The sequence below is a fragment of the Schistocerca cancellata genome, chromosome 1 (assembly GCF_023864275.1).
Source record: "Schistocerca cancellata isolate TAMUIC-IGC-003103 chromosome 1, iqSchCanc2.1, whole genome shotgun sequence".
In the NCBI taxonomy this organism is placed as follows: Eukaryota; Metazoa; Arthropoda; class Insecta; order Orthoptera; family Acrididae; genus Schistocerca; species Schistocerca cancellata.
The window spans coordinates 559,268,517-559,283,208 of NC_064626.1; the positions used below are offsets into that span (position 1 = coordinate 559,268,517).

The 14,692-nt window shown below is 37.7% G+C and overlaps 1 protein-coding gene across 3 annotated transcripts in view; it reads left to right on the plus strand.

The window, feature by feature from the left end:
- LOC126180896 (organic cation transporter protein-like) overlaps positions 1 to 14,692 on the plus strand; it is a 432,242-nt gene that overhangs the window by 401,773 nt on the left and 15,777 nt on the right. For all 3 annotated transcript variants that reach the window (XM_049924729.1, XM_049924730.1, XM_049924728.1), the window contains 4 exons: positions 2,810 to 2,913; positions 3,000 to 3,154; positions 5,215 to 5,383; positions 13,495 to 13,752. In XM_049924729.1, coding sequence (XP_049780686.1) covers positions 2,810 to 2,913; positions 3,000 to 3,154; positions 5,215 to 5,383; positions 13,495 to 13,752 — 686 coding nt within the window. The remainder of the gene's footprint in view (positions 1 to 2,809; positions 2,914 to 2,999; positions 3,155 to 5,214; positions 5,384 to 13,494; positions 13,753 to 14,692) is intronic.

Sequence of the window (14,692 nt, forward strand, 5' to 3'; positions counted from 1 at the left end):
GAACTATGCATAGTGACAAACTGCATACATAGTGGCTACAACTGGCAAATGCCCCACATGACCCGCTGTACCCTCTTGGGTGTCTTTCGTGAGGCACCCTATACATTACCACAGTATGTAGTGATGAACAGAGGAAGGCATACACACATACAGTAAAAAATGTAGGGACTTGAAAACCATTATGAAATGTTCAAAGGGAGGACCTCAACACTGTTTGACCCAAGCACTGCCATTCAATGAACATTAATACCCTCCATGCACTATGCTGCAAGTTGTAGTACTGTAAGCAGATTTATCATGACTAGCTGCATGCTTTATGGCCACAAAGCCATGCAGGGCTAGTGAGGAGTACCCCTTTGACTTTTGGATGGTGATCAGTAGGTCCATGTATGGAGGTAGCAAGAAGATTAACAGTTTTTTGTCACATATCATGTATAACTTGACAGCCTGGTGCTATAGTATGGAGTACTATTTTGTATCATTCTCAAGTACTGTCATTTTTCATCACAGACACATTGAAAGCAATTGATACTACAAAGCCGTCCTGCAGCCAGTAGTTTGACACTCTGTTAATGTCTGTACATTTTCTTGGTCTTGCAGATATTCTGCATTTGTCAGTCCCTGATTGAGAAAGTACAATTGGAAATAATCCTGCACCATTGTTCTTAAAGAAGTTTAACTATCTGTCAAACATTATTGCTGTCCACCTTGACTATACTGGTGTAATTATTTTCATGACACAATATAATTTTAATGTTCATTCATTGGTTATTTCATTAGTAAGATAATGTGGAAAAAAGAGAATAAATGAAGCAGCTGAAAAAAATGGGGGTTTTTTAAGGCGAGATTTAAGTCATTTAAGGCTGGAATGTTGTTGTATGAAACGGAAATGAAAGTTAGAGAGGTATAGAATGTACCATTATGAAATGAGTGGGCAGTGATTAATATTTTAAATTAATAAATATGCTATCCGTCTTACTGCAGGAAATGGTCAGAACTAGCTAATGCATGTGGATGAAACAGATATCACAAAAAGACAGGTAAAATGGAAATGAGCACATGGAATCAATGGCTAGTAGGCCCCAATTCGGGGAAGTTTGGCTGCCAAGTTCAAGTCTTATTTCATTTGACGCCATATTGGATGACTTGTGCACTGGTGATGAGGATGAAATGATGATGAGGACAACACAACACCCAGTCCCCAAGTGGAGAAAATCTCCAACCTGGCTGGGAATCGAACCCGGGCCCACTTGCATGGGAAGCGAGCATGTTACCACCCAGCTAAGCAGGCAGACAAAAGACAGGTGAAACTATGATTCAGTAAAGTATCACAAACCATATTGTGAGCTCCAAACAATGAAAATTCTATTATGATGGTGGTGGCGGTCGTCGATCTGGTAAGAATAATATTTGGTTCATTCTTCAAAATAACAAGTGAAATACTGTAAAAAGTTGAGGAATATCAGCACTTTGAAGCAAAGTACAACTTTTAATCCTCCAAGTATATCATTCCAAGTTTAAACGAAAATATAACTACAATAACACACAGTTCACTGAAGAAGGGAAGGTAGACAAAACTGTGAAGAAAGAGAAAGGACAACTCTCAAGCAGAAATAACCAATTTATTGCAACAGAATATTGGCCATTGATAGAAAAAAAGATGGCTTACAGATCAAATAAACTGAAATTGTTAATTACCAGAATAGAAGAATGATGACCATTCAATTGATGCACCACACAGGAAATATCTGGCAAACTTTGAATAACAGTAAGCATGAGAAGATATGATCATTGAATTAAATTTACTATTTCTACTAATTTGGAAAAAAAGGATTCCAGGAACCACAGACATGGCTTCATTATAATTTGACATTTTTAACTGAAGCTGTTGACTCTCATGCTCTCTCTGATAAATAGTTCTAGATAATTTGCAAAGCTGACTTGGAAGACAGAGGCTAGTGGGATGGCACAGTGCTCAAGGCACTGGACTCGCATTTCAGAGGAGCAGAGCTAATAGCCATACAGATGGTTTCTTATAACCAATTAAGAAAAATTCTGGGATGATTCCTTTGAAAAAGATGCAGCTGATTTCATGCCCCATCCTTATCCAACTTCAATAAGTACTCTGTCTCTAATGATCTCCTCATTAATGAGACATTAAACATTAATGTTCCATCTTTCCTTTGAAGAGTATGTTAAATACAAGAAATTAGGGCTTGGATTTGATTTCTTGCCAACGTTATGTGAGGCCATTATCATTTCACCTGCAACACATTTCTCATTGAATTAATTCCATTATTACACACAAATCAATCATTTGTGTGTGTCTGTCTGTGTGTGTGGTTTTTTTTTCCCTGTGTGGTTGGGTCAAGCACAGTTCAGAATTTGCAGCAGCTGTCTGGATCAAATCATCTCAGATTTTCCATCACTCATAATTTTCAATTATCTTCACTGTATTTTACATCTGCAGAACAGTCATTGAATGAATAGTTGTCATTTTCATATAATGTGAGGTGGTGTTTGATGTTGTTTCTCATATTCCAATCAGTTCTTGTTCAAATAACATGAAAAGTCCCTATACAAACAAGAGTTGATCACATTGTTCTTAAATAAGAAGTGTTTCTAAATGGACAAAGATTTCTGTCAAAGAACTTTATAACTAAGTTCAGATTAGTGCAAAATAACTTCAGACATAATGTCTGTAATTGCCTTTGATATTTTTTGGTCAATAGACAATTGAATTTTGATAAGGTCCTGTGGTGTAATTATGAAGGATGGTATCTGACAAAAATGTTTTCTTGCTTTTCAGTGGGACTTAGTATGTGACAGTGCCTGGCTACGTGCCACAGCAGACTCAATGTTTATGCTTGGTGACATGATAGGCTCGTTTGGATTTGGTTTCCTTTCTGATAGGTAAGAAACATCTCGCTAATGAATGTAGATGTAATTTCATGAAGGATAGTGATATTAATGCCATTTAATTGCATTTTTTGTTTCAGATATGGACGAAAACCGATATTTATTATTGCTTTGGTGCTACAGATTCTTGGTGGAATACTGGTATCTGTTTCACCACAGTATATTTTCTTCATGATATTCAGACTGGTTGTTGGCATGACTGCTTCAGGAGTTTTCTTAATTGGCTATGTTATTGGTATGTACCATTCATAAGAATAGACTACAAATTTGAAAACTAAGTGTGCCCTAGTTTTTGGGAAAAATGTTCCCTGAAGATTCATGAATTAACTACAAATAGAATTCAATATGATGATGGACAGGCCTGAGTGGAATACGAATAATGGAAGAAATAAGAGTAACAGCTCATCATATATTTCAATAAGCACATAAAATCTTGCTTATGCTAATGTTGATCCCTCAAGAATTTTATAATAAATTGAATGGTTTCCTCCTTCCATTGTTGTATTTCAGCAAGAGAACTCATTATTTATGAGCAGTATCAAAGAGAGGTCGACAGCATGCAAATTTTATAATATTAAGTAAGAAATGAAATTCAAAAAAAGTTGAGAGGGTGGTCAGTGAATAGCAAACTCTCAATGGATTTTGATAAACCCTTACATCTATGAAGATTACTGGGTCATTTAAACATAAGTGTGCAAGATTTTTACATATTTGAAACACTGACAAAATAGTTTACAGTTGAACATTCAGATGCGTGTGTCCAACAGGTACAATTTTATGACAAGCAACCGCTTTGCCATCATTAGGTACGCTGATGAACTGACCACTTATGACCTGGTACAGTGCACTTTTCTCTCTTCCCCCCTCCCCGTGCCTCCTTCCGCCCCTCCAAACTTGTCACTCACATGACCAGGGAGCGTGCTGCCAACATCTGCGCTTTTGATTTTGCTGTTGCTCCACCTGCCCACAATGTCAGTTCATTATCTTCTTCATCTTTTTAATCAGGTTAAGTGCAGTTCCCAGGCCTTGCTAAGGATGTTAGTGCTGTCAAGATTGATTATCAGTTCCCATACTTGAATCTCAATAAATTTCTTTAATGAACTGTCCCAGACATTATATGTGTGTCAGAACTGTTGTATTGTGGCAATCCATTCCATGTAATTCTGAAATTCCATTAGGCAATGTTCCACAACTATCGACTTGTTAGGAGGCTGCAGTTTTGTGTGCTGTAGGTGTTGTCAGCAACAACCCTTACCAGTGTGCACTGTCTGAGCTGCTTATGTCATACGTTATTGGCAGAGGATCTGATAGACACCGGACTTCTGTAATGTGATGTCATTCTTGACACTACTATGCAGTGCCCATGTTTTTAACTGGTGGATGGAGCACAGTCTTCATTTCCCATTTTGAATGAATTCGTCCTATCTTTCCGAATAGTGTGCCAAAAAATGGAATGAATGGTAATGACTGCATTCTCTTGATGTTTCTTTTTTGTTTCTGCTAGTTCTACAGTCAGAGTAGGACACAGTGACTCCAAATCTGCCACTGTGTGTATCCATTCTTCCAGAAAACAGATCTCAGACATTGGTTGAGACTCTCATTGTTGGAGAGTGCATGAACCCAATGCAGCAATGTTTTGAGCACACTATTCCTCTGCACTAGGCGATGTTGCCTGCCAGCACGTAACTTTAGAATTCGGACAAAAATTCCAAATCTTGCATAAAGGGTCCACTAATTCTAATCTTCAACAATAAATGAAGTCTTCCAGAATAAAATTACTAACTAGAGGCTCGCAATATAAAATCAAAGATAATGGAATGGTATTACAATGAAAGTATTTTAAATGATATACTGAGATTTGTCATAATATATTTATTTGCGTAAGCAATGGGTTAATTCTTTGTCAGAATCATGTATTGCTACCTTTACAGGAAAAAGGAAGAGAAAAATGTAGCTATGATAGCAATATTCCTTTTGATATAACTTTTTATGCCTGTATACACAAAAAGAAAAAGTATAGAGATTCAGAAACATTAAGTGAATGTAATAATACAGCTTTTTTTTACATACGTAAGAATGGACCCAAACTAAGATCCACGATTTGTCTGTCAAGTTGAAATTAATTTTTATTTTGTTAAGTAAGAAGTTTTATTTATAGAAGGAAATACAGGACTTTTTAAATTTTGTGTATGTCTGGTATTGTATCTTTATTCATAATTCCTTCTGTACTGTCAGTTTTAGTACTAATAAAAATGTTATTAATATCAAGAAACTGTAGTATTTTTCACATTGCAGCAATGGAAATGGTTGGACCATCTAGGCGGCTCTTTGCTGGTGTGGCATGTCAGTTTTTCTTCACGTTTGGATATGTACTGACAGCTTTGTTAGCTTACCTCATACCAGATTGGAGAATGTTGCAATTAGCATTCACACTGCCATCTGTATTCTTTCTGTCCTACTGGTGGTAAGTGGATTTTGACAATTTACATAATTGGTTTTCTCTTGCACTAGCATACTAAATTAAATAAATGGAAGCTGCAGTGACTCTGTACCCTAAGGGTCTCTGGATAATAAAAATACAGGGTGTTCAGAAAGCTGCTGTGTAGTTACGTCATATATTGGAAACGATGTTAACAGGTGGCCAAGCAATCTTGAACCCACTTAATGTTATTCAAAAACAGTTCCTGCAGATCTGATTGTGACATGCTTCTCATATATGCAATTATTTCAGTTTTTAGCCACAAAGCATGCATAGGTGACTGCAACACACTACAATTTCTGCTGCTCTCCAAAGAAGAAACAGTGGAGTACAATGTGGCAATTGTGGGGGCTATAGAAGAGATGCATAGTGTTGTTAGCTGTGTGTACAGTAGTGCCATCTTATTGAAACCACAAGTAGCTGATTTCATCTTCCTTTAGCTGGCCAATGAACTTGTGGAGCTTTAAACAATAGTGTTCATGGTTCCTTCAAAAAATAAAGGTCCAATAGCGTGCTATCTGTATATTGCAGTTTTCTGGTAATCACAATGGCATTTGAAGCACCGTATGAGGATTCTCCATTGGCTATAATCGTGTGTTAACATGACCAGAGAGGTGTAACCATCCCTCATCTTTACAGAAGGTGGTAATCCTTTCAATTAAAGACATTTGTAAACCATTTGCAGTAACAGATTCACTCTTCATGATCTGCACCTTTCATTTATTGCACAGCTGTTATTTTATATGGGCATTTAGTTTAGGTGATCTTCCAGTTCATTTGATATCTAATACTGAGACTCTCTCTCCAAATTTCTCAGTAAGTCAATGAATCACATTACAATGAGGGACAGCTGTTTCTGGTAAATTTTTAGCAAATGCCTCCTTTATTTATCACCTTTTCGAAATATGTGCTCAACAAGAAAAATATGTTCCTCAGTTGAAAGCACCATAATTTAAAAACAAATTGAACATCAAAGCAGTACACATCACATTTAATAGCTTTCATCAAATGAACCACACACTTAAATGTTACACAACAGCAGAACAAATAAAAAAAAAATCACTGTGAACTTTGCTTCAAACTTCCAACATAATCCACATACATAGACCAGTACACAGCAACTTTCTGAATGCACTATGTAAGAAGATGAAAATTAGCCGCTGCTACTAATTTTATGCATTAATGAAGAGAAAAGAATTGTATGCCTAATTTTTTCTCTGCTTAAAGAATTCTAATTTTTGAAATTTATCTTCTTTTGTCTCTCCTTTTACAATATGTATCATGTAATGTTTATTCGGTTACCAATGTAAGTAAGCAAGAATCTTCATGATGGATTAAAACCATATGCCAAATCAAGATTCAAACTTAGATACTGCCTTTTTTTTTAGGGCCATTTGTACTGCCTCAGCTGTCTAGGTATGCAGCAGGCACACATGCCATAATTCAAATCTGCCAGTACCACTCTCCTGGTTTTAAAACTTCATAGAAACACTTTTACATAGATAATTGCATAAATAGATTGCATTATAATTCCCCAGCAAAGAACATGTCACAGAACAGCTTAGCCACATCTTAGTGGCAGTTCTCAGACTAAATTTTTCACACCAACATGAAAGGTAAACCATTAAGTATCTACTACAAATAATTTTGTTGATAAAATTAGCTCATCACTAGACATCTCACTGCATGCCACAGGAATTTTTTGTGACTTATCAAAGGCCTTTGATAGTGTGAATCATTCCTTGCTACTCTGTAAACTGCAAAAGTATGGAATTAGGGACACAGTATTAGATGGTTTCAGTCCTATCTAACTAAACAAAGCAAAGAGTGGTTATAACATCAGAGAGAGGAACAAATACTTCAAAACGGAAAACGGTTTCACATGGAGTACCCCAAGGTTCTGTCTTAAGTTCAATTCTGTTTTTGTTTTACACAAATGATCTGCCACTTAATATTGAGTGTCTATCAGTTTTATTTGCAGATGACACATCTTTAATCATTGAACGTAACAGTACTGATCAAATTCCACAAACTGTATCACATACTTTAGAAAAATTAGAGAGCTGGTTTGATTTAAACAAGTTAAAATTAAACATGGAAAAGACTCAGTTAATGCAGTTTAAAAGAAAGCAAACAAAATTAAATTATATTCAGGTCAGTCACAGAAACCAGGATTTGCAGGAAGGTAGCTGTGTGAAATTCCTCGGACTGCAACTAGATAAAAATCTATCATGGGGATCACAGATACAGTACCTTGCAAATAAATTAAATAGCCTAGCCTTTGCAATGAGGATATTGTTCATGCTACCAGTATGGGCATAAGGAAGGTAGTATATCACAGCTACTTTGAGTCAGCAATAAGGTGTGGAATTATATTTTGGGGTAACTCAAACCATATGTATCGAATACTAAAACTTCATAAAACCATCATTAGAAATATGCACAATGTAGGGCAAAGTAAATCATGTCACCCACTCCTAAAAAATCTAAGTATATTAAATGTTCCCTCACTATACATATATGAGCTGATTATCTTTTTACACAGCAACCCTGATTTATTCGTAGCAAACCATTTTCAATATGATTAAAACACCAGAAATCAAAATAATTTTATGCTCCCCACCCACCATTTAAAACTTTATGCTCAAACTCCACATTATATGGGTATGAAAATTTATTACAAATTGAAAGGAAGAGAACTGGTCAGCATAAATTTAGAAACACCGAAAAGTCCTTACATGAGAAACTAGTGCAGAAACGTTACTATTCAGTCGAAGAATTCATAAACGACAACCTGAAAATTTGAGCAGAGGGAGAAAGTGCTTAGGACTGCTAATCTTTAAAAGTTTGTTACTTTTGAAGAAAAATTATTAAGTGCTTAATTAAGTAATTATTCAGTACTGTATGCTATATTACTGGTATTATTAGGAAAATTGTAAACCAGTTTTTGTGTTTTGATGAGTCTCCTGTACATTAAGTCAATGGTTTAAAATGGTATGTTATAAGGTAATAAACTACTACTCTATTCTATGTCCTGAGAGAATAAAACTTTATGCCAGATTGGTACTTTTATCTTGTCCTTAGTATTTCACTTACACCACTAACACCAATAATATCTTTTGTAGAGTTTAGACGGTAGGAAGAGCTAGATTAATGCTATGAGATGGATTTTATATTTGCCTGGGTAGCAGACTTCATTGGATCCTTAGAACATGTATTCAATATACAGGTGGGATCCCAGGTAGGTTGGTTGTAGTAATGACACTTGAGCAGACTGCAAAATAAGATTGATGGTATTTTATTTGTAATATTGCTAAACACATGCAGAATACATTATCACACACCAAAGCCAAAGAACAAACTAAACTGTGTAGAGAAAAACTCCAGAGATATATCTCAACTCAAAGAATATCTGCCAAAGATAACTGTACACTATGACTGTACACAAGAAGTTGTTGTTTGGAGGTGAAGTCCTCCTCCTCCTCCTCCTCCTTTTCCTCCTCCAGTTCAGAGTGCTCCTGGGAAAGGCTGGTGATGGCATTAGAACCACTGTGCCTGAGTGTGACCAACCTTGCTGTGGCAGACTACAAAGCAGAGCACAACTGGACCATTTCTTTAACATCCACTTCTGACTAATTTTTGTGGCTAGAGGCTTGTAAAGGAAACCTACTGCACCATTTCTCACAGGTAAGATGGAAGTTTGGTGTCCTCCAGTTCCATGTGACATTGACAGAGGCACAAAGACAGTTTGGCTGGAAGGAGGAGGGGAGGAGGGGTGTTCCTGTGAACCCACCCTGAGAATGAAGGATGGTTGTGGTTGGCATCTTACTGTCTCGGACACTGTAGAACTTTTTAGGCATCCTCCAATGATAGTGACTGATGTTGGATTGTGGTGTTGTCTTGCATCTCTTTGTCCTTGTAACATTAGAGTTACTAATAGTATTGGAAATGATAGCATGTACACTATTATTTGCATTTGTGATGGTGATCTGCATTACATAGTGTGATTCCTTGTTAGTTGTTTGTGCCTTGTGCTGGACCAAACTAGGTTCCTTCTTCTCACATGAATTTCAGCTGATGTACAGGGCTATTACAAATGATTGAAGCAATTTCATAAATTCACTGTAGCTCCATTCATTGACATATGGTCACGACACACTACAGATACGTAGAAAAATTCATAAAGTTTTATTCGGCTGAAGCCGCACTTCAGGTTTCTGCCGCCAGAGCGCTCGAGAGCGTAGTGAGACAAAATGGCGACACGAGCCGAGAAAGCGTATGTCGTGCTTGAAATGCACTCACATCAGTCAGTCATAACAGTGCAACGACACTTCAGGACGAATTTCAACAAAACTCTATTCGCGATGGTACGCGCAGTTTAAAGCTTCTGGATGCCTCTGTAAGGGGAAATCAACGGGTCGGCCTGCAGTGAGCGAAGAAACAGTTGAACGCGTGTGGGCAAGTTTCACGTGTAGCCCGCGGAAGTAGACGAATAAAGCAAGCAGGGAGCTAAACGTACCACAGCCAACGGTTTGGAAAATCTTACGGAAAAGGCTAAAGCAGAAGCCTTACCGTTTACAATTGCTACAAGCCCTGACACCCGATGACAAAGTCAAACGCTTTGAATTTTCGGCGCGGTTGCAACAGCTCATGGAAGAGGATGCGTTCAGTGCGAAACTTGTTTTCAGTGATGAAGCAACATTTTTTCTTAATGGTGAAGTGAACAGACACAATGTGCGAATCTGGGCGGTAGAGAATCCTCACGCATTCGTGCAGCAAATTCGCAATTCACCAAAAGTTAATGTGTTTTGTGCAATCTCATCGTTTAAAGTTTATGGCCCCTTTTTCTTCTGCGAAAAAAACGTTACAGGACATGTGTATCTGGACATGCTGGAAAATTGGCTCATGCCACAACTGAAGACCGACAGCGCTGACTTCACCTTTCAACAGGATGGTGCTCCACCGCACTTCCATCATGATGTTCGGCATTTCTTAAACAGGAGATTGGAAAACCGATGGATCAGTCATGGTGGAGATCATGATCAGCAATTCATGTCATGGCCTCCATGCTCTCCCGACTTAACCCCATGCGATTTCTTTCTGTGGGGTTATGTGAAAGATTCAGTGTTTAAACCTCCTCTACCAAAAAACGTGCAAGAACTGCGAGCTCGCATCAACGATACTTTCGAACTCATTGATGGGGACATGCTGCACCGAGTGTGGGAGGAACTTGATTATCGGCTTGATGTCTGCCGAATCACTAAAGGGGCACATATCGAACATTTGTGAATGCCTAAAAAACTTTTTGAGTTTTTGTATGAGTGTGCAAAGCATTGTGAAAATATCTCAAATAATAAAGTTATTGTAGAGCTGTGAAATCGCTTCAATCATTTGTAATAACCCTGTATTCTGCACTGATTGTTCACATATGTCAACTACATTTGTTACAACTTCCTTCTGCAAGTGACCCACAGAAGATTTTTCTGGGATGAGCACTTATCTTCTTCAGTTTTCCTGTTCACATTTTGGCAGCATTCAAGACTCTTATTTTGGAAGATAATTTGGATTGTAAATCTTGGTTTTTGTCATATAATTTTTGTTTCTCTTCTTTTTTGTCTTTGGACTTCTTACTCATGGCATCCAAATTCAGTTTCAAAGAATGCCAAATAGTCTTTAGCTGATGATTAGTAAATGCTCTGGAATCTGCAGACCTCATGCAAGTATGTGTAGATGGTCTGCCAGTTATGTCTGTCATTGGCTCTCCAGTGCCAGTGTGCTGAACTTTTCCGTTTGCTGGGTCAGGAGAGAGGTTGAACTGTCTTAAGAAATCTGCACCTGATATCACCTCATTCATGTCAATTGTCAAATGCAATGTGATTGTTTTGTGTAGTCTAAATGTCCATTGTGCATGTAGCTATTCCATCAAATTTAATCAAACAATGGAAAATCCAGGATGGAATGTAACAATATTATGAGAAGGAAAGTTGCTACTTACCATACAGTGGAGATGCTGAGTCGCAGACATGCAAACACAACTCACACACTCAACTGCAGTCTCAGGCAACTGAAACCCCACTGTGAGCAGCAGCAACAGTGCTTGATGGGAGTGGTGACTGGATGGGGATAAGGAGGAGGTTGGGATAGGGAGGGGGAGGGTTAGTATGGTGAGGTTGGTGGACAGTGCTGCAGGTTAGACAGGGGGCAGGGGAGTGGGGGGGGAGGGGGGGGTGGAAGGGAGTAAGTAGCAGAAAAGGAGAGAAATGAAAAGACTGGGTGTGGTGGTGGAATGACAGCTGTGTAGTGCTGGAATGGGAACAGGGAAGGGGCTGGATGGGTGAGGGCAGTGACTAACAAAGGCTGAGGCCAGGAGGGTTATGGCAAAGTAGGATGTATTGCAGGGAAGTTCCCACCTGCACAGTTCAGAAAATCTGGTGTTGGTGGGAAGGATCCATATGGCACAGGCTGTGAAGCAGTCATTGAAATGAATGATATCATGTTTGGCAGTGTGTTCAGCAACAGGGTGGTCCACTTGTTTCTTGGCCACAGGTTGCCAGTGGCCTTTCATTTGAACAGACAGCTAGCTGGTTGTCATGCAGTCATTGACACTGACATTGTCTGTCTGCTAATGAGGGCCACTTTGAACATATATAATAACCTCCCTCCCACGTAAGAATTGTAATGATGTGCCATTGTGTTCCATTAATATTGACTATCAAAAACTGTCTACATTTTTTGACCCTACTTTATGTGGTAGTAACTTCTTTAAGCAAAGTGGCAAAAGCATGCTGTCTGGCATGTTTTCTAGGTCTATCAGCTCCCTTAAGTGTCTCCAAAACTGATTAAGGTATTCTGCTGCCCAATTTCTCTGCTGCTGTCATGACTGAGTTAATCACTGGAGCAAGGTTGCTTTTACCATATCAGATTTGCCAGTGGCAGGCATCAGTTGAATCACATCACTAATAATATAAGCATTTCACAAACATTGATGAATAATGCACAAAACTTCAAAGAACCTTCCACTATGCCGTGGTTGTAAAGGATGATTTCTGTGATGGCAAACCATGTTGTCAGGTGATCTGGATGGAAAGAAGGTAGTTTAGGTAGAAAGCACTGTCTCACACATGATCTGTGAAAATCATTTCTGCTTGCTACTTGTTCTGTTGATCTGAGAGATTTGGTGAACAAAATCCCATCAAATATATCCAGTGCACATGGAATCCTGGGAATCTTCTTGTGTGGCCCAGCCAGCTGGACTCCACATTTTTGTACTATCAGGTTTGGCTACATTACCTCCAGCATGGATGCACTAACAAAAGTACATGGAATGATGTTTCATGGGTGTGAATTTCCAGGAATCACAGAATTTTCTATGTGAACACCGCACTGTAGTTGTAGAACATGATTTGAACCATTTGTTAAGTCACTGAGAAGATCAAACTGTGCCAGACATTTTCCATGCAAATGTTTTATGTTGTTGACACTTGGAGAAAGTTGCATTAGTTCATCACCTTGTTTTCACAATATTCGCTGCTTGTGCAGAGTTGTGAAAACTCTTGAAAAGCCACAATTAAAGTTATCATACAGTGAGAATTCCCCAAGAAAATGTTGATCATTGGAACAGGATTTTTCATTGTGAAGCACCTGGTTGTATACTTCATATTTTTCTGAAAATCATTTGCATTCTTGTCATAGAGTTCCAGGTAGACTGCTGGCAGTAATGACACCTGAGCAGACTGCAGAATAAGATTGGCGGTATTTTATACACCATATTGCCAAGCACATGTACACACTCCAAAAACAAAGAACAAACTGAGCTGTAGAGCAATGCTCCAGAGATATCTCAACTCAAAGAATGACTGCCAAAGACTGCATCTGCATGCAAGCTGTTGGTCAAAGTTGACGTCTTCATGTATAAATAAAACTTTCTGAAACTCTTCCAGAATGTATGCTACACCTTTCTGCTATATATTGAGTGAAGACTACTGCTTTATCAACTAAATGATTCTGTAAAAGCTGATCAAAATCTTTCATTTTAATTAAACTGTTTAATGATGCATGTGTTGATGTCCACTCATCATGAAATGCTTTCTGTTCAGGTTTGTTCCTGAGTCTACGCGCTGGCTTTTGTCCAATGGAAGGAAAGAACAAGCACAACAGCTAATTGTAAAAGCTGCTAAAGTAAACAAAGTTAAAATTCCTACTGATGTTCTTGATGGCCTGTTGTCGGAAGAAAATGAGAAACCATCGTCAGAGAAGAAACCAATACCTGAGACTAAAGTAACAAAACCATCAATTTTGGACATTATGCGATATCCCAATCTTCGTAAACGATGTCTCAACATATTCTTCAACTGGTAAGTAATATATATGTTGATATTAATCATTTTTTCATTACATTGTTTTGTTATTTGTAGGAAAATCATAGTAGTGAAGCCTATAGCTAATGAATAATACTGAATATTTAAAGTGTAATGAATATATTGAGACAGTTAAAAATTTGTGCCTGAGCAAGACTTGAATCCAGATTTCCTGCTTTTCGTGAGCAGTCGCCTAAACCATTTGGCAATCTGAGCTTGTCACCAGGCATGACACAGACATTCACTCATGTTTTTGAACGCTAAGTGGAGATTAGAGATAAAATTAGATAATCTATTCTTTAGCATGCCCACTCACAAAAGGAGAGGGGGAGAGAGAGAGAGAGAGAGAGAGAGAGAGAGAGAGAGATGCTATTTTTTGACTTCTTTCATGTGCGAAGGCATCATCCATTATTAATGTGCATGTGAATGGTTGCCATTCCTTACTTACGTTAATTTTTTAAATCTGGAATTCCCGTTACCATAATATTTATGAAGTTAAAACTGGAGAGATTTCTGGTATTACAGTATATGTTTAATTACCTAAATTTGCTTCTTTATTCTTTCATTTTATTTTATTTTTTATTTATTTTTTGCCACAAAATCCCAAAAAATTGCCACAATATTCCAAACATCAGCACATTACCTTAGGGTAATGGTTGTCAATTTAAAAAATCAGTAAAGTAACTTCCTAAGCGTCTACAGTTGTTAAATTTATTTTTACATGAACATTACTTTATTTGAACATAAACCTAACCTCTACATATACTTTCTATTAACAAATAACAAATCAGTTACATATTGATTATGAACTAAATGACTTAGGTTTACTCTATATTCTGAGTGTCATAGTATATAATTCCACTATCTTCTTGGTTGCTTGCATGGTATTCATAAATTATTCATGCATGAGTTACTGTCCTTTCATGATGCTTTCCTT